Raw genomic sequence first — 26407 nt, forward strand, 5'->3', positions numbered from 1 at the left:
AAAACGTTCTTTTGTTTAAGTGTGCAAAACAAGTTGGAAACGATGGGATATGCCACATGGGATCTGGGTGTTGGGATTAATGAGTCCTGGCCTTCAGTTGCTTTTCCCTCCTAGAACCTTCTAATTGAAGTTACTAGAAGCTGTGCCTAGTTAGAGGATCAGAGGATCACGTGTTGACCATTAACTGCAGTGTATTTAACTCTACATGGTGTTAATAAAGATGGGCTTTCTGAACCAGCGTTTGGGAGCTGTGTGTGTCAGTCTGTCTCTGCATCTGAGTTCTCAACCTCCAGCCCCTTGCCTGAAGCTCAGTAACTGGGTGCCAGCGCACAGAGCGCAGACACGGGGGTGTAGTGCGTGGCATATGGGATTACTTCCCACAGTGCAGAGTAACACAGAAGGCTACTATATCCTCAGGACTGATTGGAAGATGGCAGGCCATGACACAGAACTGCTAGACATGGCAAGCCTCTGGGTACATGCATGTGTTGGGGATGGGGGAGGTATGTACAGTGTGTGTGTATACATAATACTCCTGTGTGTGTGTGTGCGTGCGCGCGTTCGAGTGTGTGAATGCTGACACCTTTGTGGCGCCCCTGTGGAGGTCCAAGGACAGCCCCAGCTGTCAGCTCATGCTGTCTAACTTGTTGGGGATAGATCTCTTTTGCTGTGGCTGTAAGCATCTGGAGATGGGACTGATCGGCACATAGAACACGTATTACCAACTCAGAGACAATGCTCAGCATGCTGCAGTCTGGGATCGCTCTGAAAACCCTAGGGTTTCTGTGCTCCCTGACCACGCGGGTGCTTTAGTATACAGGGTGACCGCTGAGCTGCTGTAGTTAGGATGACCTCATTTGATGCTCAGTCTGTGCTCTGCTGACAACCGCATCAGTGCTCGTGCTAACATTGCTATCTTACCCTAAAAGCAGACATCCTCAGAGCCATTCCACTGACAACCGCATCAGTGCTCGTGCTAACATTGCTATCTTACCCTAAAAGCAGACATCCTCAGAGCCATTCCACCGACAACCGCATCAGTGCTCGTGCTAACATTGCTATCTTACCCTAAAAACAGACATCCTCAGAGCCATTCCACCGACAACCGCATCAGTGCTCGTGCTAACATTGCTATCTTACCCTAAAAGCAGACATCCTCAGAGCCATTCCACCGTGCGGCTTAATCACAAAATGCTAACAAGCACCCAACAGAATCCCATGTCAGGGTTAGACGTTGAGAGCATTAGGCTTAGTTTTGAATCTCACGTCGTTCTTTAAACTTAGCCATCTGTCCCTTGGACCGGCGTCACAAGGAAAGCCAGTACGGTTGGTGGAAAATGAAATTATCCCAAACCGGCCACACTGCTGACTCCCTCCCCAGAGCAAAGCAGCTGTTGAAATCAGCAGGAGGGTGGGAGCACAATGCTGATTAACATCGCTCTGTCCCTGCCTGTCTGCAGCTAGAGAGCTAGATGGGCCGTCCATTTCCATGAACATTTAACTGTCAATCAGGCCTGCACTTCCAGTACTCCCTTCCCTCTCATGCTGGTAACTCGACAAGCACGGGGGAGCCACAGCGGAATGTGGCTCTCAGAGGAGGGCGCGCAGGTAATGATTAATTATCTGGGTAGATACGGGAGCTGATGTGCTTATGGGACAAGGGGCACAGCGCTCCCATGGCTCCTCCTCTGAGAGTAACTGGAGTATTGCTTTGGTACAGTGTGCTATATAGTGGCGCTCTCTCTCTCTCTCTCTCTCTCTCTCTCTCTCTCTCTCACACACACACACACACACACACACACACACACACACTGATGCTTTTCTCTGCTCCATGTCAGAGAAAAGGGTCAGCCCTGACTAACTGCGCCATGAAGGACAGAGGATAATTGTATAAATCAGATCCAGCTGACTGCAACGTCAGTCTTTCCAAAGATGGCTGCTGAAAAAGAACCTGAGGCTGAAGACCATTAGCAACTAAAGCAAAGCAGTGAAGTCTCCATCCTGAGGGAAACCATTGCTGAGTGTCTGGTTGTTGGATTGTTTACTGAGCAAAGATCTTACTATCAGCCTGGGAATCAGGATTCTGGGTACTCAGTGGACCTCACAGATGAGCGGCCTGGGGCTGCAGATGTAAGGCAGGTGTCAATGAATACATTTTTGCTTAAGATCACGGATGATCAGGTAAACATGAGGTGTTCTGAGAAAGGAACGAGGCTTTAGTTCAAATGTCGTCATCGTAGAAGCTGCCTATCACAGGAGAGAGGAGGATGTGCTGTGGCCATTGATATGCTACCCTTCTTCGCGGAGGAGGTTTTCCCCGGATTGTCATTATACCAACCTGAACAGGTCTACCAGGATAACAACAGTGTCTTCGGCCACTTTGATGTCAGCCTTCACGCTATAGAAGCTTTCTGGTGTGCCACACATAACAATCACTGGAAGTCGAAATGGAGACGGAGTGAGAGGCCACGTGCACATCAACCAGGAGCAGGCAGATCCCTGAGCCTAAACCCAGCATGTTCACGCTGTCTGTTGATACCGTTATGTTTCTCTCTCCTTCCCTCCCTCTCCCCTTTCTTTTTGAGACAAAGTCTCACTGTGTATTCCAGACTCGAGCTCACTACGCAACAGTCCAGGCTGGCTTTTAGTTCACAGAGATCCTCCTGCCTCAGCTTCTGAGTGCTAGGATTATAGGCATGATATACCACACCTGTCTCTCACCGTTACCTTTTGAAAGATTAACTCCGGTTCCCCATATCTCTCCAGCCCCCTTTTGCATCTAGATACAGAATCAGAATAGAACCGTGTAGAGCCTTTGAAATAGAAGCCAATACCAAAGGTGTTAAGGGTTGGAAGAAGAGAGAGCTTGTAGTAGGACTGACGTTTGTGAGCCCTGCTTCGGGGTGTATTCTATCATACAGGGTGCGGGGTGTATTCTATCATGCAGGGTGTGGGGTGTATTCTATCATACAGGGTGTGGGGTGTATTCTATCATACAGGGTGCGGGGTGTATTCTATCATGCAGGGTGTGGGGTGTATTCTATCATACAGGGTGTGGGGTGTATTCTATCATACAGGGTGCGGGGTGTATTCTATCATGCAGGGTGCGGAGTGTATTCTATCACACAGGGTGTGGTGAGTTGCCAGGCTATTCTCATCAATGAGTGGCCCATATTTCATCAAAAATATAAAGAAAAAGGCCATGTGAGAACACCTTATAGTATCTGTAAGCAACTATCTTTGGTCCATGCCTGTAGTTCCTTAATTCAGAACCCACCTTAGCCAATGGAAGAGCAGAATTACTCTGAGTCTCTACCGCTAATCTAGCTACTGCCTTAACATGTGGTTTAGGTGTGGAAAGAGCTAGAACAGACACTTCCTTGGATTTTCGCTGTTTAGAGATAGAGTTTCACTATTCAGCTATGGCTGTCCTGGAATTTTCTCATAAACCAGGCTGGCCTCACACTGTCTCCAAAATCCTGGGATTAAAGAAAAGTAAGCACCAGCACACAGGCTTTTGTTAGATCTTCTTGTATGCTCTGCCACCCAAGTGAACTGCAAACTCTTTAGGATCATGGATGGTTTTATGCTCCCCCCAGCCATGCCCCCAGTTTTATGCTCCCCCAGCCATGACCCCAGTTTTATGTTCTCCCCAGCTTTCCCCTTCTCCCTGTCAGATCTTAAAATAGCAAATTAAAATAGATATGTTCTTAAAATAGCAAATCCTTGCTCATGGCAGCATATGATTATTTAAATGATATCAGTGAGCTGCCACGTGAGGGTCTTCTCTTATAGGAAGTTACTGCAAATCGTTCTCTACTTCTGAGGTCCTTAAGAAGGGGCAGCCCTACAAGGTGTAGCAGGTCACTTCATAGTTTGGTGAAAAGGCTTTTATCCACTGGCCTTTCACACCTAACCTTTAGCTCATTGGTGAGATCGGGACCAGAAAAATGAGGAAGTGAAATCATCTTTTCTTGCTTGTGATTCTGTCTGAGGGGCAGTATAATAGTTACTAGACTACAGCTGAAGATGTTTGTGGTCACAAATCCAGTAAAATGTTGGCTTTGTTACAGGATAAAGACCCAAAGACCACTCAGCACGACTGATGTTTGAACCGAGAGTCTGCTTCCAGAGACTGCCTGGAGAGAAACCCTCCCCCAGAGCAGCTCAATGCGTATTATAGGAAGTTTTTAAAGGCAGAGAACACAGAAAACTACCTCCTGGTCAGCAGTTCAGGGGGAAGCAAGCAAGCTGTTTAACAAGAGCCAAGAATATGCAGTTAGCTGATGTGTTTCGACTGTGAGTTTCTAAAAACAGAGCTGAGTGCCTTCCCAAGCAAGGGCACATCAGAAGACAAGAACAAATGGTGTTAATTTCCTGTAAGGGAAGACCTCCACTTGGCGGGTAATTGACGTTGTGCAAATAATCATTGGCTGCTATCACAAGAATTTGTTATTGTATTGACTGACCAAAATCTGGGGTTTGGGGAGTGAGGCATAAAACCGTTCATGATCCTAAAGATCAGGGGCACGCAAAAATTCTACCAAGGAACTTCTAAAACTCATAAACACTTTCAGTAATGTAGCAGGATACAAGATTAACTAAAAAAAATCAGTAGCCCTCTTGTACACAGATGATAAAAGGGCTGGGGGAAGAAATCAGAGAATCAACACCCTTCACAATAGCCACAAATAGCATAAAATATCTCAGAATAACTCTAACCAAACAAGTGGAAGACTTGGACGACAAGAACTTTGAATCTTTGAAGAAAGAAATTGAAGAAGACACCAGAAAGTGGAAAGATCTCCCATGCTCTTGGGTAGGTAGAATTAACATAGTAAAAATGGCAATCTTACCAAAAGCAATCTACAGATTCAATGCAATACCCATCAAAATCTCAGCAAAATTCTTCACAGACCTAGAAAGAACAATACTCAACTTCATATGGAAAAGCAAAAACCCAGGATAGCCAAAACAATCCTGTACAATAAAAGAACTTCTGAAGGCATCACAATCCCTGACTTCAAACTCTACTACAGAGCTACAGTTCTGAAAACAGCCTGATATTGGCATAAAAACAGACAGGAGGACCAATGGAACTGAATCGAAGACCCAGATATTAATCCACACACCTTAGAACACCTGATTTTTGACAAAGAAGCAAAAAATATCAAATGGAAAAAAGAAAACATATTTAACAAATGGTGCTGGCATAACTGGATATCAACATGTAGAAGAATGAAAATAGACCCATATCTATTGTCATGCACAAAATTCAAGTCCAAATGAATCAAAGACTTCAACATAAAGCCAGCCACACTGAACTTTAAAGAAGAGAAAGTGGGAAGTACACTTGAATGCGTTAGCACAGGAGACCACTTCCTAAATATCACCCCAGTAGCACAGACACTGAGAGAAACAATAAATGGGACCTCCTGAAACTGAAAAGCTTCTGTAAAGCAAAGGACATGGTCAACAAGATGAAACGACAGCCTACAGAATGGGAAAAGATCTTCACTAACCCCTCATCAGACAGATGTCTGATCCCCAAAATATACAAAGAACTCAAGAAATTGGTCATCAAAAGAACAAATAACCCAACAAAAAAAATGGAATACAGACCTAAACAGAGAACTCTCAACAGAGGAATCTAAAATGGCTGAAAGACACTTAAGGAAATGTTCAACATCCTTAGTCATCAGAGAAATGCAAATCAAAACAATTCTGGGATTCCATCATACACCTGTAAGAATGGCCAAGATCAAAAACACTGATGACTACTTATGCTGGAGAGGTTGTAGAATAAAGGGAACACTCCTGCATTGCTATTGGGAATGCAAGCTGGTACAGCCCCTTTGGATGTCAGTGTAGCGGTTTCTCAAAAAATTAGGAAACAACCTTCCTCAAGACCCAGTAATACCACTTTTGGGCATATATCCAAAGGATGCTCAATCATGCCTCAAGGACATGTGCTCAATTATGTTCATAGCAGGTTTGTTTGTCATAACCAGGACCTGAAAACAACCTAAATGCCCCTCCACTCTTAGAGAGTTAGGTGTCAGTCAGCAGAAGTCACAATACCATGAGGCTGTTTTCAAATACACAACTTGTAGGCAGGCAGTGAAGCCAGTTCTACAGAGACAGACTAGCCTGAAGGACTCGGAAGGAGGTGACAGCCTTGAGGAAGGCTGTGCTCAATCTTACCATTGCTCTTCCTGTTACGGCCGATTAAGATTTCCTGGAACTGTTCTCTGCGTCTCAAGACATCCTTGAAGCTGAGCATCTCAGAAAAATAGGACACGCTAGCCTCCAGAGCATTGAGGTACCTGGAGCAGGAGGGAGAGGAGCTGAGAATTGGCTTTGTTTATGGCCATCCCACCTCTACTCTCATTATTTATTTACATCTGTGTTGGCATCTTTATCTCACACTCAGTTCTTCTGTGAATAGACAGTACACACCATGATACCTTTCCTTTGGATGTGGCTAGCTAATGGAGGCAGAGAGCATGGGAGGCATTTTAGGGACTCTTGATACCTATGAACACATTGTAGGCATTGGAGGGGCTCCTTCTACTGTTTTCCTCCTGCTATGGCAAGAAGGTTCAAGCCCTCTAGGAACCTCTGATGTCTGTTTTGGTGTGAATTGGACGCTTATATATTCCAGTTTCACACCAAGGTTTCTAGGGTGAGCTCCTGGGGCTGATTGCCGTGGGTTCCCAGATGCTCGAGCCTGGTGACACCCTATCTTAAACCTCCACGCAAGTCCTCTGTCGAGAGAGAGGGTAGAACCAGCTAGCATTCTGGGTCACCAGAGCCAGACATGACAAACACGCTACTTCCACCACTTTCCAGAGTTGCATGGCCTTATGATTCTTAAAGTTATGTTTTATTATGTTATGTGGTTTATGTGCATGTGTGAACATACATGCATGCATCTCAGCACATGTGTGGCAATCAGATGACAACTTGCAGGAAATGGTTCTCTCCTTCCCCCAAGTGAGTCCCAGGGATCCAAGTCAGGTCGGGTTTGGCAGCAAGCACCTTAACGCACTGAACCATCTTTTGGACCCAGACTTAAGGTTTTTTAAAAGGACCCATTGTTCCTGCATCCTCCTGTCCCCTTTTCCCTCTAAGAGAATGGAAAGACATCATTTCTGTTTCTTGGTTTAGGCAGCACGAACATTTTTGAAATTTATATTCCACAGTAATGTGGAAACCTTGACTTCTAGCTTTCATTTTTATTATCTATAAACAAGATCATATGTATTTGTCTTTAGAGGATTTACCCCGGGGAATCATTAGGATGGACAAGAATTCACTTTCAAACCGAGTGCCCCACATAGTCTGTGCTGAGCATCCTCATCTTGCCCCTTTGATGAGTAAGAAAGTGGACTGGTGTCCGTCCCAACACTGTCCCAGATAAAAGGTGGCATTCCTTCATGGCGTGCTCTTATCCCCAGCCTTCCATACCAGAAGCAGTCTTCAGGCTCCGAACCATTCTTGTAGACGTACGAAGAGTTCCAGGAGAAGGTTTTGAACGGAGCATCGTTGACTTTCCAGAAATCAACTAAGAAGTACATCAGCTTCCTGGCTGGAGGCAGCACCCTGGTCAGGGTCTCCTTATAGTCACAGGACAGTCCGAAACTTCCGGCTGAAATCATGGGGTAGCTCAGTTGTGTGTCAAGGCTGTGCCAAAGGTGAGAGGGAAACCAATGCCAAGGTTAGCTCCAATAGTGTAGAGAAGAGCACCCCCCCCCCCCCGCTGCTCCATTTTCCCATGCGCGCAGATGTGGAAAGGATGAAGTAGGCTTAGGAAAACAGGTGTATGGGTAATCTTCTCACCGAGGGGACTTTAAAACTACAGTGACTGGTCATGGTCTGTGTTTAGAGCAAAATGACCACATGGCTTGACCACTTTGCTCCATTTCTGAACGACTTCTCGTGCTGTCTGGGCTGAGAACTGTGTGCTTTGACGGGGGAGGAGTGAGAACTACAAGTTTACAAACCCACGGCTCCTCTCGTGGCTAGGTTCTTTTATTTGTCAACTGACACAAGCTAGAGTCATCCAAGAAGAGGGGACAACAATTGAGGAATTGCCTCCATCGGGTTGGACTCTAGGCAAATCTGTAGGCATTTTCTTAACTGGTTATTGATGTGGGTGGGTCCGGGCCAATGTGGGCGATATCGCCACTGAGTAGGTGGTCCTGAATTCTATAAGAAAGCAGGCTGAGAAAGCCATGGGGAGCAGCATCCCTCCATGGCCGCTGAATCAGCTCCTGCCTCCAGGTTCCTGCCTTGAGTTCCTATCCTGGCTTCTCTCCATTATGCACTGTGAGCTGAAATAAACCCTTTTCTTCCCAAGTTGCCTTCGGTCATGGAGTTTATTGCTGCAACAGAAGGCAAACCTGAAGAGGCAACATAATTGGCAACCGGAAGCATACCTATGCCTTTTCTCCCTTGCAGTGCCTGCTTTTTGGCTCTGCCTCTGAGCTTAAGGCCTTTCTGTCCTTGCTCAACCTCTTACTGTTGTATCTTCAAACATACCAAGTTCTCTGCTCAGTCAGTAACTCAACCTGTACAGGCTGCAACCCGGCTTCCTGGCTGATTTACTAAACTCTCAGGTCCTTGGCCGAACCTGTCTTTGTCACGGAAATGCTCCTTGACAGCCAAGGCCGGGTGCTGAGCAAGCAGCCACTGATGCTGCCTTCCTCCACTCCGCTGGAAGTTCCTCGAAGTGGGGGTCTCGGCTGGCTGGCTCACCTCTGGCTACCCAGCTCACACAGATGCTCAAGATCTGTGTGATGAAGGACAGAAAGCGGTGCTCTGCCCCACCTCCCCAGACTGTCTGCCTTCATCTCATGCTCATGTTCTAGTCTGTGTTATCCTTTCTTCTTGTCCCTCGAAACGTTAGCTTGATTGTGTTCGCGTTTCTTTCAGCGTTTTCACATCCCGAAGACTTCTCTGGTCTTAACCCCAGCTCTCATCTCCACATCCAATGCATCAAATATCATTGACTCTACAGCTTTAGCTGGCGTCTTTTGCTTTCTGCTTTCGGCTAAGCCAGGCCCAGGCCCCTCTTGTTTCCTGTGGTCTTTTCTGTTGTCAGTCTCTGCTGTGTTTCGCCTACACCATTGGTGGTTTTTATTAACTGTAAAATAAAATGATTTGACAAACTACAGTGTTGTCAAGGCAACAAATGAGCTTTTCACAGCCCTCCCACACTCAAAAACTTAGGGGTGTCTATTGCCGTCCTCATTGAGTACAACTCAGTGATCCTGTTGCATAAGTTACCAAATATGGTCAATGTGATTTTTCTGGCCTTCATCATCCTTCTGGACATTTCCCAGACTGCATAGCCATAAACACTTGTGAACTTTCTTCATCCCCCAAAGTCTTTGTTTTATGTTCACTTTTACCTCTACCAGGCTGCAAAGGCACTGCCTCACTTTTACCCATTGACACCTTACCTGCGCTGGCTAGTTTTTCATGCCAACCTGACACAAGCTATGGTCACCTGAAAGGAGGGAGCCTCAGTTGAGAAAATGTATCCATAAGACCCAGCTGTGGATGCCTGAAGGGCATTTTCTTAATTAGTGATTGACACAGGAGGGCTCAGCCTTTTGTAGGTGGTGCCATCCTTGGGCTGGTGGTTATGGGTTCTGTAAGAAAGCAGGCTGAGCAAGCCATGGGGAGCAAGCCAGTCAGCAGCAAGGCTCCATGGCCTCTGCATCGGCTCCTGGCTCCTGGTTCCTGCCGTGTTTGAATTCTTTCCTTGGCATCTCTCAACAGACAGTGACTCAAGATATGTAAAATATGTAAATCAAATAAACCCTTTCTTCCTTGAGTTGCTTTGGGTCATGGTGTTCCCTCACAGCAACAGTGATCCTAACTAAGACATTATCTGTCCCCAACACAAAACTCAGACGATTTTCGTCATGAAGTATTCCCCCCCCCCCCCCCCCCCCCCCGCTTCTCAGCCCTCAAGCACAGGTGACCATTACTTTCTGTGCCTTCTCATTTGTTCCTCTTTAAGGGAAGCTCTCTCCCTTTGCCTTGTATTGGCCAGTGTCCCTGTCACCTTCTCTTTGGAAGGGAGTATTCTACTCAATTTTTTTTTTCCTGCTTGGCAAGACTAAAAATGTTTGTGGGTAGAAAACTTTCATAGTGGTGGATCAACTTTCCAGAGTCCCCTTTTGTTTTGAGCAACACCAGTATGTGATCCGTGAGATAAGGAAGAATAAAATTCCACCCGTGTCTGTTTGGGTGTGGGAGACTGGCTGGAAAGCCCTTCTGCAGTGTGCCCAACGTGGTGGGCCTGAGCTTCTGGGGCTGTGTCACTGGGCTTGAGGCAACGTGTTGACTTTCATTAGAAATCTCAGATTTGTGTCGACCCTGTGAAACCTTCTCTGGTGTGGCTTCCTCTGGATCAGTGAACGGCATTTCTCAATTCGGAAGCCTGAGCGAGGGAAAGGGTGCCAGAGGAGTTCGCTGGGGAATGTGTGATCTGGCAAAACAAAGCCAGTTACACTGAGCGAAATGAATCGAAGTAGTCGGGCCAAGATTTCCAGAGAAAGATTTTCCACTCTAGAAAAGGTCAAAGGCTTTTCTCTAAGCAGCTAAGGGTGTCACACAGAGAGCTCCAACATGTCATTCCTAGCCCACTTGAGTACGTGACTCTGGCAGGCCTTGCCTTGTTCCCCCATTCCCAGCTGACATTCCTGAAGCTAGCCACCAAGGTCTAGGCCTTTATTTGGCCACTTCCTCCTCTTGAGGCTGACTACCAGCGATCAAAACTCCCTTTGACTCAATTAATTAACATTCCTAATTAAAATTTAACACATCATCCTAACATAGGGTTCCCCCTTTACTTTTGTAAGCTACCATTTGTCTATGGGCCACATCTGTCTCCCCTCTATCCAGAAGCAATCCTTTGTCCCTCTTTCCCTTGTCCCCTTCCCCTTCTCCCTGTCCCCTGTCTTCTTTACCACCACATCCTAGCCCCTTCTAACACAGACATCCCCTCTTCTCCTCTTAAAATGCCCCCTGCACGGCCATTTGCTGCTGTTTGCTGCCCAAGACAGAAAGCAGCCACTGTAACTTTTCTTCCCTGCTGCATACAGGAGCTCTCTGTGAAAACGGGTGTTGGTGTGGTTTGTGCCGAATCCGGGGCCTGGGAGCAAACCCCAACTGTTTGGGGTTCTCCTTCACTATTCATCTCAAATAAGCATAGGAAATAATCAGCCGGCTGTTTCCCCACATCTGCAAGCTAACGACAGGACAGAGTTCTAGGACTCCCCCTCCTCTGTCTCTCCCTTCTCTTCCTCTGCCATTACTTGTTGGGGAATTTCCCTCCCTAGGCTCAAGTGTTCAAGGCTGCCGACTTTCTTTTTTCCTGACGGAGTTCTCACTCACAGCTTGTTCTCTCTCACACTCAAATGTGAATGACTGCACCTGGCAGCTACTGTAATCATCACACCCTGAAGGGAAACAGCAAGATAGAGAGATGGCAAAATACAAGGGGCCCCAACATGCCTCTTTATGTTACCTTGACAACACGGTTGTTTGTTTAATCATTTAACACTCAAAAGTACTTACTACATCTGGAAGGTGGAATATGTGCAGGAGGGTCCCATGAGGACACAGCCCATGTTATGTTCTCTCTGTGGGAGATAAAGAAAATTACTGAGCCCTAAAAGAAACCCAAGCGGTCAATAGACAGAAAAGAGGTGGGCACTGTGAGAAATGAGATCCCTGAGAGTCTGTATGAGGAGCAGGGAGGCGCTGCTCAAGTGATGGGGATGGGAGGGGGGAGAGTCTTGCCTGCTCCTCCTCCCCATTGCTAACTCTGACTCTAAACAGGATTAAAGAACTCAAGAGAATTACAAGCTCTCTAAAACCACGTGGCTGTGCAAGGCATCTTGTAAAGGGCTTCTACCAGGTGATGGTGGCACACACCTTTAATCCCAGTGCCAGGACAGCTAGGGCTGTTACATAGAAAAGGAAAAAGAAGAAACCCTGTCTCGAAGAAGAGGACAACGATGAAGAGGAGGAGGAGGAAGAGGAGGGGGAAGAGGAGGGGCTTCAAAAGATTACAGATTGTGGGACCACGGTTCTAGAAGACTCACATTGACCTGATGGATCATATCATGGATGTTGGGATGGGTATACCACATCCACTACATGAATATCATATTTACTCTTAATCTTGGGAAGCTGGGTAAATTCTAATGTAGGGATAAGGAAATCCAAGGGAGAAAAAAAATGGTGTGGGTGTGTTTATCGAGTATTTGTATTTCATCTCTTTTGAGTGTGTGTTCATTTTATTAGTCCATTAATTGTTAGAGTTGCAACTTTTTGGTATTTAGCATTTTTAGTTCTTTGTGTATGGCAGCTATTAATCATTTGTCAGATTTTAGTTAGCAATGATTTTCTCTTATTTTAAAGATGGCTTCTTCACTTGATTAATTCTTTCCATTCCTGTACAAATCCTTTTAATTTTGTAAATTCCTTTTGTTGGATGTTAGTCTTAATTCTTGAACAACTGGTACCCTGCTCAAGAAGTCCTTGCTTATATCAAAATCTTGGAGTGTTTTCTCTACTTTTCCTACTAACGGTTTCAGAATCTCCAGTTTCACAGACAGGTTTTTGGGTCTATTTAGAGTTGATTTTTGTGTCAGGTGAGAGACAGGAATCTAGTTTCATTTATCCGCAGGTGGATTTCCAGTTTCTCCAGCACCGTCTGTTGAAGAGGCTGTCTTTTTCTTTTTTCCAATATATAGTTTTTCCATCTTTGAAGTCAGGTAACCACAGCTATGTGGCTTTACATCTGGGTCTTCGGTGGCATTCCATTGATCCATGTGTCTGTTTCTGTGTCAGTACCATGCAGTCTTCCTTAGTGACTCTGTAGGATAACTTGAATCAGATATGGTGACAAGTCCAGTGTTATTCTTTTTGGTCACTTCGATTATCTGGGCTCTTTGTGCTTCCATACAAAACTTCAGTTTTCTCCGCCTTATTGGTGTGAAGAATGGCATTGTACTTTTGATGCAGATTGCATTAAATATGTAATTTTTTTTTATAAAAGAGACATTTTGCCGGGCGGTGGATGGGTGGGTGGGTGGATGAGAAGACAGATGGATGAGCCAATGTGTAGATATATAACAGAGTTAGTGGAATGCTGGATGGACTAGAAGTCTCTCTGCAAGACATTACCCACCCAGGAGTAACTAGTCTTTAGTCTTTACTAAGAAGTCATGAGGAAGCTGGGCAGTGGTGACACACACCTTTAATCCCAGCACTTGGGAAGCAAAGGCAGCAGATCTTTGGGAGTTTGAGGCCAGCCTGGTCTACAGAGTAAATTCCTAGACAGCCAGACCTGTTACACAGAGAAATCCTGTCTCGAAAACCAAAATTAAAAAAAGAAGAGAGACATTTTTGCAAAATTAACTCTTTCGATTCTTGAATACTTCAGGCTTTCCAGTGTCCTTTCCAACTTTCTTCAGGGCTTTAAATTCAATGTGGTAAAGGCTTTTCACTTACTTTATTCCCAGGCATACACCCTAAGCAACTGCGCATTTGTGATTTTCACGATTGCATTTTCCTGATTTCTTGCATGCATTTCTGCAGCCAAAATAAGGTTGTTGGGTTTATGCTAATGTTGTGTCCTAACACTTTTACTGAAGGTGTTCAGCAGCTCGGAGGCCTTCCTTGTAGAGCCTTGGGGGGATCTCCTCCCATTTACAAAAAGAACACTTTGACTTCTTCCTTTCATATTAGTATCAGGTTCACTTCCTTCTCGTCATATTTCTGTAGCTGAGACTGTCAACATTTTAGCAACAAGAATGGAAAAAGTGGACACCTTTGCCTCTTTTTTCTCATCTTTGTAGAAATATTTTTTCTTCATTTATTATGATGTCAACTGTATGTTTATTATATATGACATATATGTTTGTCGTATATATATTTGAGATAGATCCCCTCCACTCGTAATATCTTCAGTGCCTTTATCATGAATGGATGTTAGATTTTTTCAAAGGTATTTATTGAAATGGTAATATGATTTCTGACCTTGAATGTGATGTGTTGTGTTTATTGACTTTTTTTTATTATCTAGTGACTTATTATTAAACTAGCCCATGTACCTCTAGAATGAAGGTAGCTTGATCATTGTAAATAATCTCTCTGACGAATCTCTGTGTGTGTGTATGTGTGTGTGTGTTCTTGTGCACACCAACTACTGCATGCACACGTAGAGATCTGAAATTGTTACTGGATACCTTCCTCAGTCTGTCTCAACTTTATTTTGTGAGATGATGATTTTTCACTAAACCTGGAGTTTATTAGTTCTTGTAGGCTGTCTCTTGAGCAAGCCACAGGGATCCCCCTGTCTCTACCTCTCCAGTGTTAGAATTACAGGCACACACCATCATGCCTGGCTGTTCTAGGGAACCAGATTCAGGTCTCCTCATGCTTACAGACAAGACTTTACTTCTGAGCCACTTCCTCAGTCCTCTGCTGCCTTCTTGAATTTGGTTTACAGAGTTTTTGTTTGTTTGTTTGTTGAATCTGTGTTTGTGATTGTCAGGGAGACTGGGCTGTGTTGGTTTTTTTTTTTAATTTTTTTAATTTTAAAATCCTTATCTGTTTCTGGTTTTGGTATCAGAACTGGCTCCATAAACGGAGCTTGCAAGTGTTACTCCCTTTGTGTTTTATGGAATGATTTGAGAAAGGTCGATACTATCTCTTTCATGGTCTGGTAGATTTTCCTCCATTAAATCCATCTGGGTCTGAACTCCTTTTGATTAGACGATTAAAACAAAAAACAAGCAAACAAACAAAAACCCAAAACTATTGCTTCAATTCCATGGCTTACAGATCTGTTTAAATTGTTTATCTTATCTTTGTTTCATTTTGTAGGTCATATACATCTAGAAATTTACATAAAGCTTCTAGATTTTCTAATTCATGAAACTAATTTTCCAGGTACATCCTACATCTTTCTGGGTTTCTTTGGTATGTGTTGTGATGTTTCTATTTACCTCTGATTTTATTAACTTGGTTCAGCTCCCTTTCAGCTAGTTTGGGTAAGACTTTGTTGGTTGTTTTGCCTTTTCAAAGAATTAACTTTTTGTTTACTAGATTCCTATAGTTTTCCCATTTCTGTTTAATTAATGTGAGTTCTGATCTTAGTTACTCCTGTCCACTCTTTGCTGAGATATGTCACTAGGTTTTTCGTGTCATCTAGCTGACATTCTAATGTAAGAACTCACAGTTATGAGTTTCCCTCCTAGGAATGTGTTCATTGTGTCCCAGAGTTTGGGAGGTTGCATTTTAAATTTCATTTGGTTCTAGGGATATTAAACAGGTTTCTTTTTAATGTCTTCAATAACCCATTTGTTACACAGTAACGTACTGTTTGATCTCCGTCACCTGTTAGTTTCCTGTGCTTTCTCTTGCTGTAGGCTTCTAGTAATATTCCATTGTGTTCAAATAGAACACAAGAAGCCATTTTTAGTTTTCCTGTATTTGCTGAGACTTGCTTTGTGACCTAAGATGTTACCTGTTTTAGAAAATATTCCATGGGCTGCTGAGAAGACACTCTGCAGTATTGCTGTTGAATGCTCTTTATATGTGTCTTAGGCCCATTTAAACTATTAAATCATTTAACTGTGAAGTTTTTCTGTTTGTTTGTTTGTGTGAGACAGAGTTTCTCTGTGTAACAGCTCTGACTGTCCTGGAACTTTCTTTGTAGACAAGGCTGGCCTCAAACTCACAGAAATCCGCCCGCTTCCGCCTTCTGAGTGCTGGGATCAAAGGTGTGCGCCACCACTGCCTGGTGCTGTTTGTTTTTTCCTCCCCTCAGGATGTTTACTAGTTAGAGTAGGATTTTAAGTCATATACAATAACAAAATTTTTAAACATATATCTAAAATAATAAATCTTTAAAGAGCTAAAATTTTAAAATTTTTACAGATTCAACACAATGCCCATCAAAATCCCAGCAAAGTACTCAACTTCATTTTGGAAAAGCAAAAAACCCAAGATAGCCAAAATAATTCTGTACAATAAAAGAACTTCTGAAGGCATCACAATCCCTGACTTCAAACTCTACTACAGAGCTACAGTACTGAAAAGAGCCTGGTATTGGCATAAGAACAGACAGAAGGACCAATGGAACCCAAAAGAAAACCCGGATATTAATCCACACATCTTCGAACACCTGATTTTTGACAAAGAAGCAAAAAATATCAAATGGAAAAAAGAAAACATTTAACAAATGGTGCTGGCATAACTGGATATCAATGTGTAGAAGAATGAAAATAGACCCATATCTATCACCATGCAATAAACTCAAGTCCACATGGATCAAAGACTTCAACATAAAGCCAGCCACACTGAACCTTATAGAAGAGAAAGTGGGAAGTACTCTACAGCACATGGGCACAGAAGACCACTTCCTAAATATAACCCCAGCAGCACAGACACTGAGAGAAACAATTAATAAATAGGACCTCCTGAAACTGAAAAGTTTCTGTAAAGCAAAGGACATGGTCAATAAGACAAAACGACAGCCTACAGAATGGGAAAAGATCTTCACTAACCCCACATCAGACAGAGGTCTAATCTCCCAAATATACAAAGAACCCAAGAAATTAGTCATCAAAATAACACATAATCCAATAAAAAAAATGGAGTACAGACCTAAACAGAGAACTCTCAACAGAGGAATCTAAAATGGCTGAAAGACACTTACGGAAATGTTCAACATCCTTAGTCATCAGAGAAATGCAAATCAAAACAACTCTGAGATTCCATCTTACACCTGTAAGAATGGCCAAAATCAAAAACACTGATGACAACTTATGCTGGAGATGTTGTGGGGAAAAGGGAACACTTCTACATTGCTGGTGGGAATGCAAGCTGGTACAACCCCTTTGGATGTCAGTGTGGCAATTTCTCAGAAAATTAGGAAACAACCTTCCTCAAGATCCAGTAATACCACTTTTGGGTATATATCCAAAGGATGCTCAATTGTGCCACAAGGACATGTGCTCAACTATGTTCATAGCAGGTTTGTTTGTCATAGCCAGAACCTGGAAACAACCTAAATGCCCCTCAACCGAAGAATGGATAAGGAAAATGTGGTACATTTACACAATGGAGTACTACACAGCAGGAAAAAATAATGACACCTTGAATTTTGCAGGAACATGGATGGAGCTAGAAAACATTATTTTGTGTGAGGTAACCCAGACACAGAAAGACAATTATCACATGTACTCACTCATAGGTGGTTTTTAAACATAAAGCAAAGAAAGCCAGCCTACAAACCACAATCCCAGAGAACCTAGACAACAATGAGGACCCTAAGAGAAACTTACATAGATCTAATCTACATGGGAAGTAGAAAGTATAAAAAGACAAGATCTCCAGAGTAAATTGGGAGAATAAGGACCTTGGGGGAGGGTTGAAGGGAGGAGTGCAGAGGCATGGAGGGGAGCAGAGAAAAATGTAGAGCTCAATAAAAGTCAATTAAAAAAAAGAAAATTAAAACTTTTAAAATTAATTTAAAATAGCAGTTTCCTTCACACCACAGTGTGCACATAGTACGTTCCAGGAGAACTCCATCCCTTGGGAACTCTGTGGTATAAAGTCAGGGTACCTTGGCATCAGATCATACAGCGGCTGGACCACTGCTGAGGCAGATGCTTTGTGTACACATGCCTGCATTTCACACGGCGATCCCCAGAAACAGAATGCATGGCCTACCCATGAGCAGATGGTACGTACCGTGATTTCCCTGAGCAGGTCAAGGCCTTCACAGGTGCTGCTCCGGCAGTCCCCTGACTTGTGGATTAAACCGTCCGAGTACATGAAAGTCGCGTTCACCGTCACATTTAGTCCTGTTACCAGAAATTAGGGAAAAAATCGGAAAGCAGTGTTATGGCTCCACAACGTACCCAGCTGTGAGACACCGCCATTGCTAATGGATTTCGGACCAGGGATGCGGGGGCAGTATCTGTGCCGGCTAATCTTGGTAGTCAACTTGACTACATTAACTAAAACCAAGCAGCCGCCACACCTGTGAGGGATTTCTCTTGGCTGGATGACTTGAGATCACAGGGGGGTCAGAAGACCCACCCTAAATCTGGGCCACTCCTTTTGGCGGCAGCCCACACAAAGCACAGAGAGAGCCAGCCTGTGCCTTTCTAGCCTCCTGCCTTTGCTCTCACTGCCAAGCTCACCCATCTGGAGCCATTCTTGTGCTGGCAGCGGAACGGACTTCTTCAGGATTTAACACAGACTGAAGGTCAGCCACTCTCCAGGACTCCCTGGGACTCCAGCACCAGACTGGGACTGCTGAGACCTCCAGACTGAACAATCCTCGATTCATGGTCTTTCTGTCAGGAGACAGCCTTTGTTGGATTATTTAGACCACGGCCTGAGAACCACTCCACTCAATCTTTTACCAATATATAGATATAAGTTAATTCATTCTGTTAGTTCTGTTCCTTAGAGAACTCTGCCCGAAAAAATATCCAAAATCAGGTCTGAGCATGTTCTAATTCTGAGTTCTTCTTTTCTCTCTTTCCCTTTTCTTCCCACCTTTCCTAAATTTTTCTTTCTCTCATTCTATTGAAGCATCATTTACTCATTTACTCATCATAGAACCCACCCATTCTGAAAATATGATGAAAGTGTGATTTGATAGTGTGTGTACAGTGTATGTACAGTGTATGCAGAGTCAAAAAATCACCACGGTCCAGTTTCATTATGCTCATAGATCATCTTTTCATAAACCCGGATGAGCACGCCTCCACCATGGACTCGAAAGCATTAGAAAAGCAGATACAGATTTCATCTTATTCTTCCTGTTCCCAAGTTGCTGTTACTTCGTGTGAGGTGCAGTCCTCCTTGGGTGCTGATTATCACCCATCCAACAGTCCACTCCATCCCTCCAGTGTTCCCTGAACTCTTCTATGTGCTCGGGATACAGCAGTGAGCAAAACCAGACCCTGGCTCCCTGAGGTCTACATAGTCTTCGGGAGATGGCACAGAATGATGCTGTTTGCCCATGACATGGTGATGGGAACCCTACTGCTGGTGCCAGGATCTGAGAGATGTAGGGATGTGAGCCAGGCAAACGTACGGTCTCTGGGTGGAGGAAAAAACCAACAGACAGGGGCATCCTTGGCATGTCTCAGCAGCAGAAAGGAAGCCCGTGTGCTTGCTGTTAGTGAGCGAGTGGGAGGATAGGCATGGAGTGGTATTGAACGTTCATATCAGGCGTGTATGTCCATTCCATTGAAGAATGGGATAGTTCTGGGGTATTTTGAGTAAAGAAATTATAATGTCTTATTGCCATTTTAAAGGATTTTTAGATAAAGAGTAGATTGTGGGGAGCAAGCAGAGAAAGAAGCAGGGAGACTGGTTAGGAGACTACTGGCAGCTTAGAAGAGCTTGGAACAAACTAGGGACAGCAAATTGGAGGCAATAAGTGGTTGCGTTTTGAGGGTAGAGAGTAAGAAATTGATGACGAGTAATTGCTTGAGAAAAAGAGGGTGCAGGTGTCGTCAATGCTTTTGTCCTGATAAATGGACAATGGGCACTGTTCCTGGTGAGTGAGGGACAAATAGGGGAGGGCATGGTTGTGAATGTGGAGTGCTGATGAAGGGATCAAGAGTTTGGTGGGAAGCCAGGCTTCATAAGCCTAACAGCTGAGAAACAGAGACAGGAGGATCTGGGATTTACGGCCAACCTGGGTTACATGAAAACCTCTTTTCAAACAATGCAAAAATACAAAACAAAACAGAAAACTCAGCAGATATACATTTTGGGTGTGAGCTGTCTATTGGGATTTCCCAACAGACGTGACAAGCAACTAAACATACCAGTAGGAATAGTTATCAGTGCAGGAACAGTTAGGGACTTTAAAAGGTCAAGAAAACACAGCCTGAGTCAACGCTGTATTGGGAGCATCATCCCATTAGCTCAGGTATAAGGAAGTATGGGCTTTGACACTGAAAACCCCAGAGGCCAGGAGAGGGCATAGGATATTTCAGATAGTTGTGAGCTGCTATGGGTGCTGGGAACTGAACCCAGATCTTCTGCAAGAACAGCAAGTACTCTTACAGGCTGGGCCGTCTCACAGCCTAGAACACCACTCTTTTGTTTGTTTGTTGTTGTTTTTGAGACAGGGTTTCTATGTGTGTATCCCATGCCGGGTTTAGAACACCACTCTTTATATTGAGCATTTCCTGAAGTCAGAGTGACCTCTATTCATCCCTACTTGGGGTGTTTAGATAACAAAGAGTTCCTACATTTAGGTGCAGACAAAGGCATGATGGTAAAATTTCCGGGTGTTGCCAGGTACCACATCTTAAGGATAATCAAGAGCTGGCAGAACCATTTGAACAGCTCTTTCTCTGGAATGTTGCTTCCAGTGACAAGAACTCAGGACAAATGTGGACTGGCCTTCTGGAAGTCAGGAAGTGACGTTATGAGTGACATTCTGTGTGTTCTTGCACAAACCGTTTGAATCTCCCTGAGTTTGGTTTCCTTGCATGGAAAGGTACATCAAAACCAGGTTTGTCCGACATGACACATTAGAATAATATTATCTTTAAAAGAGCAAAGTCTACCCAAAACAGAAGGAATTTTTCAGAGCATTCAAAAGCATGTGTTCCTAAAACTTGAGGCCTCCTACAGGAGTAACCCTGCCCTACAGTTGCTGCAGAGATGTGGCTGTTCTATAAGAAAGCAGGCTGAGCAAGCCATAGGGAGCAAGCCAGTAAGCAGCACCTTCCATGGCCTCTGTATCAGCTCCTATTTCTTGGTACCTAGCCGATCTCCCTTGATGAAGGACTATAAGGTATAAGATGAAATAAACCCTTTCCTGCCCCTGTTGCTCTTGGCCATGGTGTTTTATCCCAGCAGTTGAAGCCTTAAATCAGATGTCCCCCAAGGAATGCTTTCCATCCTTACCCCAGCACAGCCCGACCCCAGAGAGCTCAAGCCTCGGAAGATGGTGGAAAGCTGAAGAGCTGACTGTGGTCGCGGAACCTCCACTTCCCTCCCCAGGGCTTTGAGGATGGGGTTGAAGTGGCATCTCCATGCTGAGTGAGGTCTGGGGGGGACGGACCTCATCACATGAGACCTCACACAGGGTAAGGACTGTGTGTTTAGCCGTGGAACACACATCCCCAAGGATCTGAGGCCTTGGGGCTGAAGGAATCTTTTTCCATACTAGTTCTACCATTTTCTCCAGTCCTTTCTAATTATTCTTCAATATCCATGTAGCTTAACTAAGTTCTAAAAAAGCACAAACAAAAAACTTGTCACATGTTGAAATATCACAATTTAAATTATCAGTATTTCCCAATATAGCCCTCACACAGGGTTTTAAACTAGTTTCCAAATGACATGCTCGACATATTTAGAATACAATGTGTCTTTTTCATCTCTAACCTGCTCCTCTTGTGTTTAGTGTGTTTGAAAATATTACAGAATGGGTTATCAAGTGCCAACTTCTAGGCATCTCTGTTTCTTCTTCCACCTCCATACAACCATCTACTCACAAACCCATTCTTCCCCCTTAGCATTATAACTGTTACGTGAGATGAGTGACTGAAAATGTCACTCAGTTGGTAGGTGGTGGAGCAGAATTTCAGACTTGGGCTGCATGACCTCAGATTCCAAGAAGCGACCCAATACCCTTCACTATTTATCTGATGCACTAGGCAATGCGTTCTCTTAATGACATCAGCACGGTTCGCAGAGATGCTAAAACAACTGCCCTTTACGGAGTGCTCTTGTGTTTCAGTGCTGGAAGTACTCCCACAGGTTTTCCCATTGAACCCCCACTTTTCCCGCACACCGTGACTGCCACTTATCCTGATTTTATAGGTGAGGACACTGAGCTTCAGGGGAGTTAGGTAACTTGTTTCAGCTTGCTCAACGGTAAATAGACAGGAATACGAGCCAAGTTTGGAAATCTTTTCTGCAGATAATATCCCATTGCTTTGTCTTAATGAAAAGTGCAGTTAATGGTGGGGTATTACAAGGCAGTATGGTACACTCGTGGGACTCGGACGGACATGTGTCCGCATCTCATTTAAACGATACACTCACGGGACTCAGGCAGACATGGGTCTGCATCTCATTTAAATGGTACATGTGGGACTCGGACAGACATGGGTCCGCATCTCATTTAAACGATACACTCGCGGGACTCGGACAGACATGTGTCCGCATCTCATTTAAACGATACACTCGCAGGACTCGGACAGACATGGGTCTGCATCTCAATTAAATGGACCTTGTGTAAAGTGACTGAGACCAGTGTCCACCATGGCCCCATGCCCACCAGAGTTGTCGTAACTGAAGAGACGGTGGACTGAAACTCTCCAGAACTTCCCTGGCACATGACAGACACTCCGGAAACAAACGGAGTCTCAGAGAGATGGAGATGGAAGTGGTGTTGACAGCCAGGGAGACACAGAGAATCTTAACCCAAGTTCTTAGATTTCAAACCCAGCGTCCTTCCCACTGGTCCACACTGCCTCAGTACGCATGTGTGCGCTATCACATGACCTCAGCAGACATGTACCTGTTATTACACAGCCTCCTAGTTCTAGTGCAGTCTGGATCAGATCTTTTCATGTGTATCTGAATCTAGAGTTGACACAACTGGGAAAGTAATATATATGCACAGAAGTCAGTGCAGTTCTTATGCATATGACTGTTGCTCTCAACCCCGCGAGATTTTAAACAGAAAATTAATAGATGCCATCTTTAAGACCCAAAGTAACCATTAGGATGTATCGAGTAAGTACTTGGTTCAGTAAATACTGACTCAGTAATTCTACTTGTGGTAATGTAGTCTCGAGGGATGGAGAAAACTGTGTGTAAGGAAAAGGTTTGTAGTGTTATAAAAAAAAAAACCCACAAGAAACTAAAAAACAATTAGATATTTTTCTACCAGAGACTTTTATAGATAGTTTCAGTGGTATCTAGTCTAAGGGGCACCTTGTGAACATTCACATGGCGATGGCAATGTAGCCCTATGAAAGTCACGCGTGGGACAATACTGCATGACACAGAGGCTGCAAGACGTCCCTGTGCTGTACTGATCAACACATTCCCCGAGACAAGTCACCAAGAAAGAGTGTGCAGGTGGTGCCAAATTATTGTAGGCTCTTGCTTTTTCTTTACATGTTTTATGCCAAGTTATAAAATTGGTTTTTATTAGTAAACGGTAAGGTCGAGAAAGGCAACGGCTAACGCGACTGCAAACGTTTAACCTGGCCGTATCTGATAGTGAGAGCCACGGGAGGCAGGAAGAAGACACAGCCAGAGAAAAATCTTTCTATGGACAAAAGGCCCAGAGAAAGTTTCAATACCTATGTGAGTTTCTTCCTTCTTGACCAGAAACCCTCTGAGACCCCAGGTCCAGGCCACATCTTGCATCTGAGCAGCTACAGAAAGAAGCGCGGTGTCTCAGGCTGGGCAACAGATCCAGTTTTAAGCGGGGAGTCTGTCACTACTGAAGGATTCCCCTTTTCTTCCAGCAGGATGGGGTGGACTGTAAGCTCACCCTTCTCCACAGGAAGGAAAGGATGGGATTTTGAGATAAACGTAGAGGAATTTGGGCGATCAGGCAATCTGCAAGGTCTCTGCCCAGAAGCCTTGCAAAGAGTGGTACGGACAAGGGCGGATTCCTTTCCCACATGCTTACCGGCTTCACTCAGGCGCTCACGCACTATGACCAGGCCATCATTCACAGCCTTCTCCAAGTTTTCCAAGGGCTCATTGTAGGCCGAATTGTTCATCATCAGGACACTGATATGGTAGTTGCCATTATAGCAGTTCTTCCTCAACTGAGAGGTCCAGAATGTCCTCCCAGACTGGAAGAGCAGTAACCACACAGCCAAGGCCAGCAGTGATGTCTTCATGGCCCAGCTCACCTCAGCACCATGCCCCTGGGGTTGATGGCTTGTGGAGACGCAGTGAGACCCTTTAGACAGCCGCTAGCTGAGTCCTCTCTTCCCCACGCACCCTTCTGGTCTCGCCACACTGGTCACACGGGCCGTGAGACTCAGCCTGCCTGCCGGTAATTAGCAGGTACATTATGGTCCGAGGTAAAGCAAAGTTCACTCTGTGTGTTTGCACACAGAAAGGTCAGAGCTATAAACGGCAGGATTACCAGGGCCCCGTCCAATAAAACTACGCCAGTTTGTGCCACATCACTGGGAAGAGGGAAGAGAGGAAGGGAGCAGTATATTTTACATAACAGGCTTTATGAAATGGAAAATAAAGGTCGAAGGGCTTCTGGAAAGCGCACACGTGATGGCTTTAGCTGCACAGCAAAATGGAAACCTCTACCAGGAAGAGCTGGGCATCCATCACCCGGGGAGTCTCCATGTAGCGCTACTTCACCATGTGTGGGACAGTAGCAAGGCTCTGGGGACGCAGTCATGAATGGTGCGGACACATGAATGTCCTTGTGCATCCTGCACTTGTTCGGATGGAGCAGATAAACATCAGGCCGATGGACAGCTAACATCAACAACGAAGAAAAGCATAGAGTGGTCTGGGAACACACGGAAAATTAGCCTAGTGTATTCTAGAAAGGCTGAGATCGGAAGGAAATGGGCTTTAGCTGAACGGGAAGAGAACATGCGCTGGTCAGGGGATGGATTGTGTGAAGACACAGAGGTGGGAGGAGGCGAGGTGTGTTTGAGGAACTGAGAGATACACCATGCCTGGGAAGTAGTGAGCTATGAGTCAGGTGGTAACAGATATCAGAACAGGTGGAGGCAAACCATGGTCTGGATAATACATTAGGGGTTTAGACTGCATTCTAAAAGTCATAGAGGGGACTTTCCATGGTGAATTTTTTATTTTTTAAATTTGTGATGCTGAGGATTTCACTTAGTCATCAACATGAATCAAATAACTTAAGAAAAAAACCCTATGTGTATGTGTGTCTGTGAACATACATGGTGCACACAGAGCGGTCAGAGGGCAGCCTTCAGTGTTGGTACCAGTGTTCCACCTCAAGACAGGCTCTCTGTGCTTGCAGCTGTGTATGGTAGACCAGCTGGCCTGGGAATTCCCCTGTGGCCATGCTGGGATTCCATACATACACTACTGTATCTGATTGCCCGAGGGTACTAAGAATCCAAACTCAAGTTCTCACAGTCCATCACGAGACTTTTGAGAAGATCACTCTTGTGTCAAGGAGGAAATGTCCTGGAGAGAGGCAAACACAGAATCAGAGAATTCACAAGGAGTCTATGTCTGTGGTCCACGAGAGTTGAAGGAGACCCGGGGAAAGACGGATGCAGTGGAGATGGTTCAACACATCCAACAAACAAGATGGATGGGACTTGAGATGTTATTGAATTCATGATATCAAGGAGAGGGAGGACTCAAGGGTGGCACCTAAGGGGCTCAGAGAGGCTGATGTTAGAGGTGTCTTCTGGGCACTGGGCATTGAAGGGCAGCAGGCTTCAAAGAGTTCATGACTTCTGTCTTGGGGCAAGTGGATTTTATGCCCCTCTGTGCAGATGGGAGAAGAGAACCTGCCTTTAAACAGACGTTAGGGGTTCAAAACAGAGGCACTGTCTGCTGGGTCAGATTATCATTGCTTCCAACATTGACTTAAAACTGGGAAAGTAAGTATGTTAATTAGCAGTGTGCATCTTCTTTCATGGACGAAATTAAAATCGCATTTTCAGTATTTCCAAACAAAGTATTAGAACCGCTAGTAAGTCCAACCTATCTAAGTAGAAGTAAGCTTCCCGCCCCAATGAAATCTGTAAAATCTATACTGCAACTCCTTACAAGGGGTTGACTGACCTTTCTGGGATGTCAGTTTCCTAATTTCCTAGCAGGTGGCATCCACCTTTGCAGGACCTATGAGGATATTATTGATCTTCTTCAGGACATACCTTGGAACAGACTCTATGGGTGATTAGCGGTAGGAATTCTGCCTCCTGTCATAGTATTGGGATTGCTTGGTTTAGCATTGGTTCCCTTGTCCGAGCCTGACTGGTTCTGGTGTTTGGTTCAGGTACAGTTAGTGCAGGTAAAAGAAGCACATTGTGAACTGTTCCTTAAATCAAACACCAGTGGAGAGGATTACTAAAAGTAAATGGCACTAAACATGATCATTTTTTTAAAGATCTATCTATCTATCTATCTATCTATCTATCTATCTATCTATCTCTCTACATCTATCTACCTACCTATCATCTATCTATCATCTATCTATCTATCTATCTATCTATCTATCTATCTATCATCTATCTATCTATCTATCTATCTATCTATCTACCTACCTACCTACCTATGTATGTGTGTGTACCTTCATGAGTTTATTTGCGGCATGTGCATCCAGGTA

At 44.5% G+C, this 26407-nt stretch overlaps 1 protein-coding gene across 1 annotated transcript in view; it reads right to left on the reverse strand.

Moving 5' to 3' along the window:
• The window catches only part of Gucy2c (guanylate cyclase 2C), a 79447-nt gene extending 55312 nt beyond the window's left edge, over positions 1-24135 (reverse strand). Inside the window, exons 1-6 of the mRNA XM_041637796.1 lie at positions 23738-24135; positions 17791-17903; positions 11596-11660; positions 7471-7686; positions 6205-6326; positions 2339-2435 (exon numbers count right to left, since the gene is read on the reverse strand). Coding sequence (XP_041493730.1) covers positions 2339-2435; positions 6205-6326; positions 7471-7686; positions 11596-11660; positions 17791-17903; positions 23738-23954 — 830 coding nt within the window. The 5' untranslated portion in view covers positions 23955-24135. The remainder of the gene's footprint in view (positions 1-2338; positions 2436-6204; positions 6327-7470; positions 7687-11595; positions 11661-17790; positions 17904-23737) is intronic.
• Between the last annotated feature and the right edge of the window lie 2272 nt (positions 24136-26407).

The sequence above is a fragment of the Microtus oregoni genome, unplaced genomic scaffold (genome assembly GCF_018167655.1).
Source record: "Microtus oregoni isolate MIOR12 unplaced genomic scaffold, Mior012 000002F_ref0000024, whole genome shotgun sequence".
Lineage (NCBI taxonomy): Eukaryota > Metazoa > Chordata > Mammalia > Rodentia > Cricetidae > Microtus > Microtus oregoni.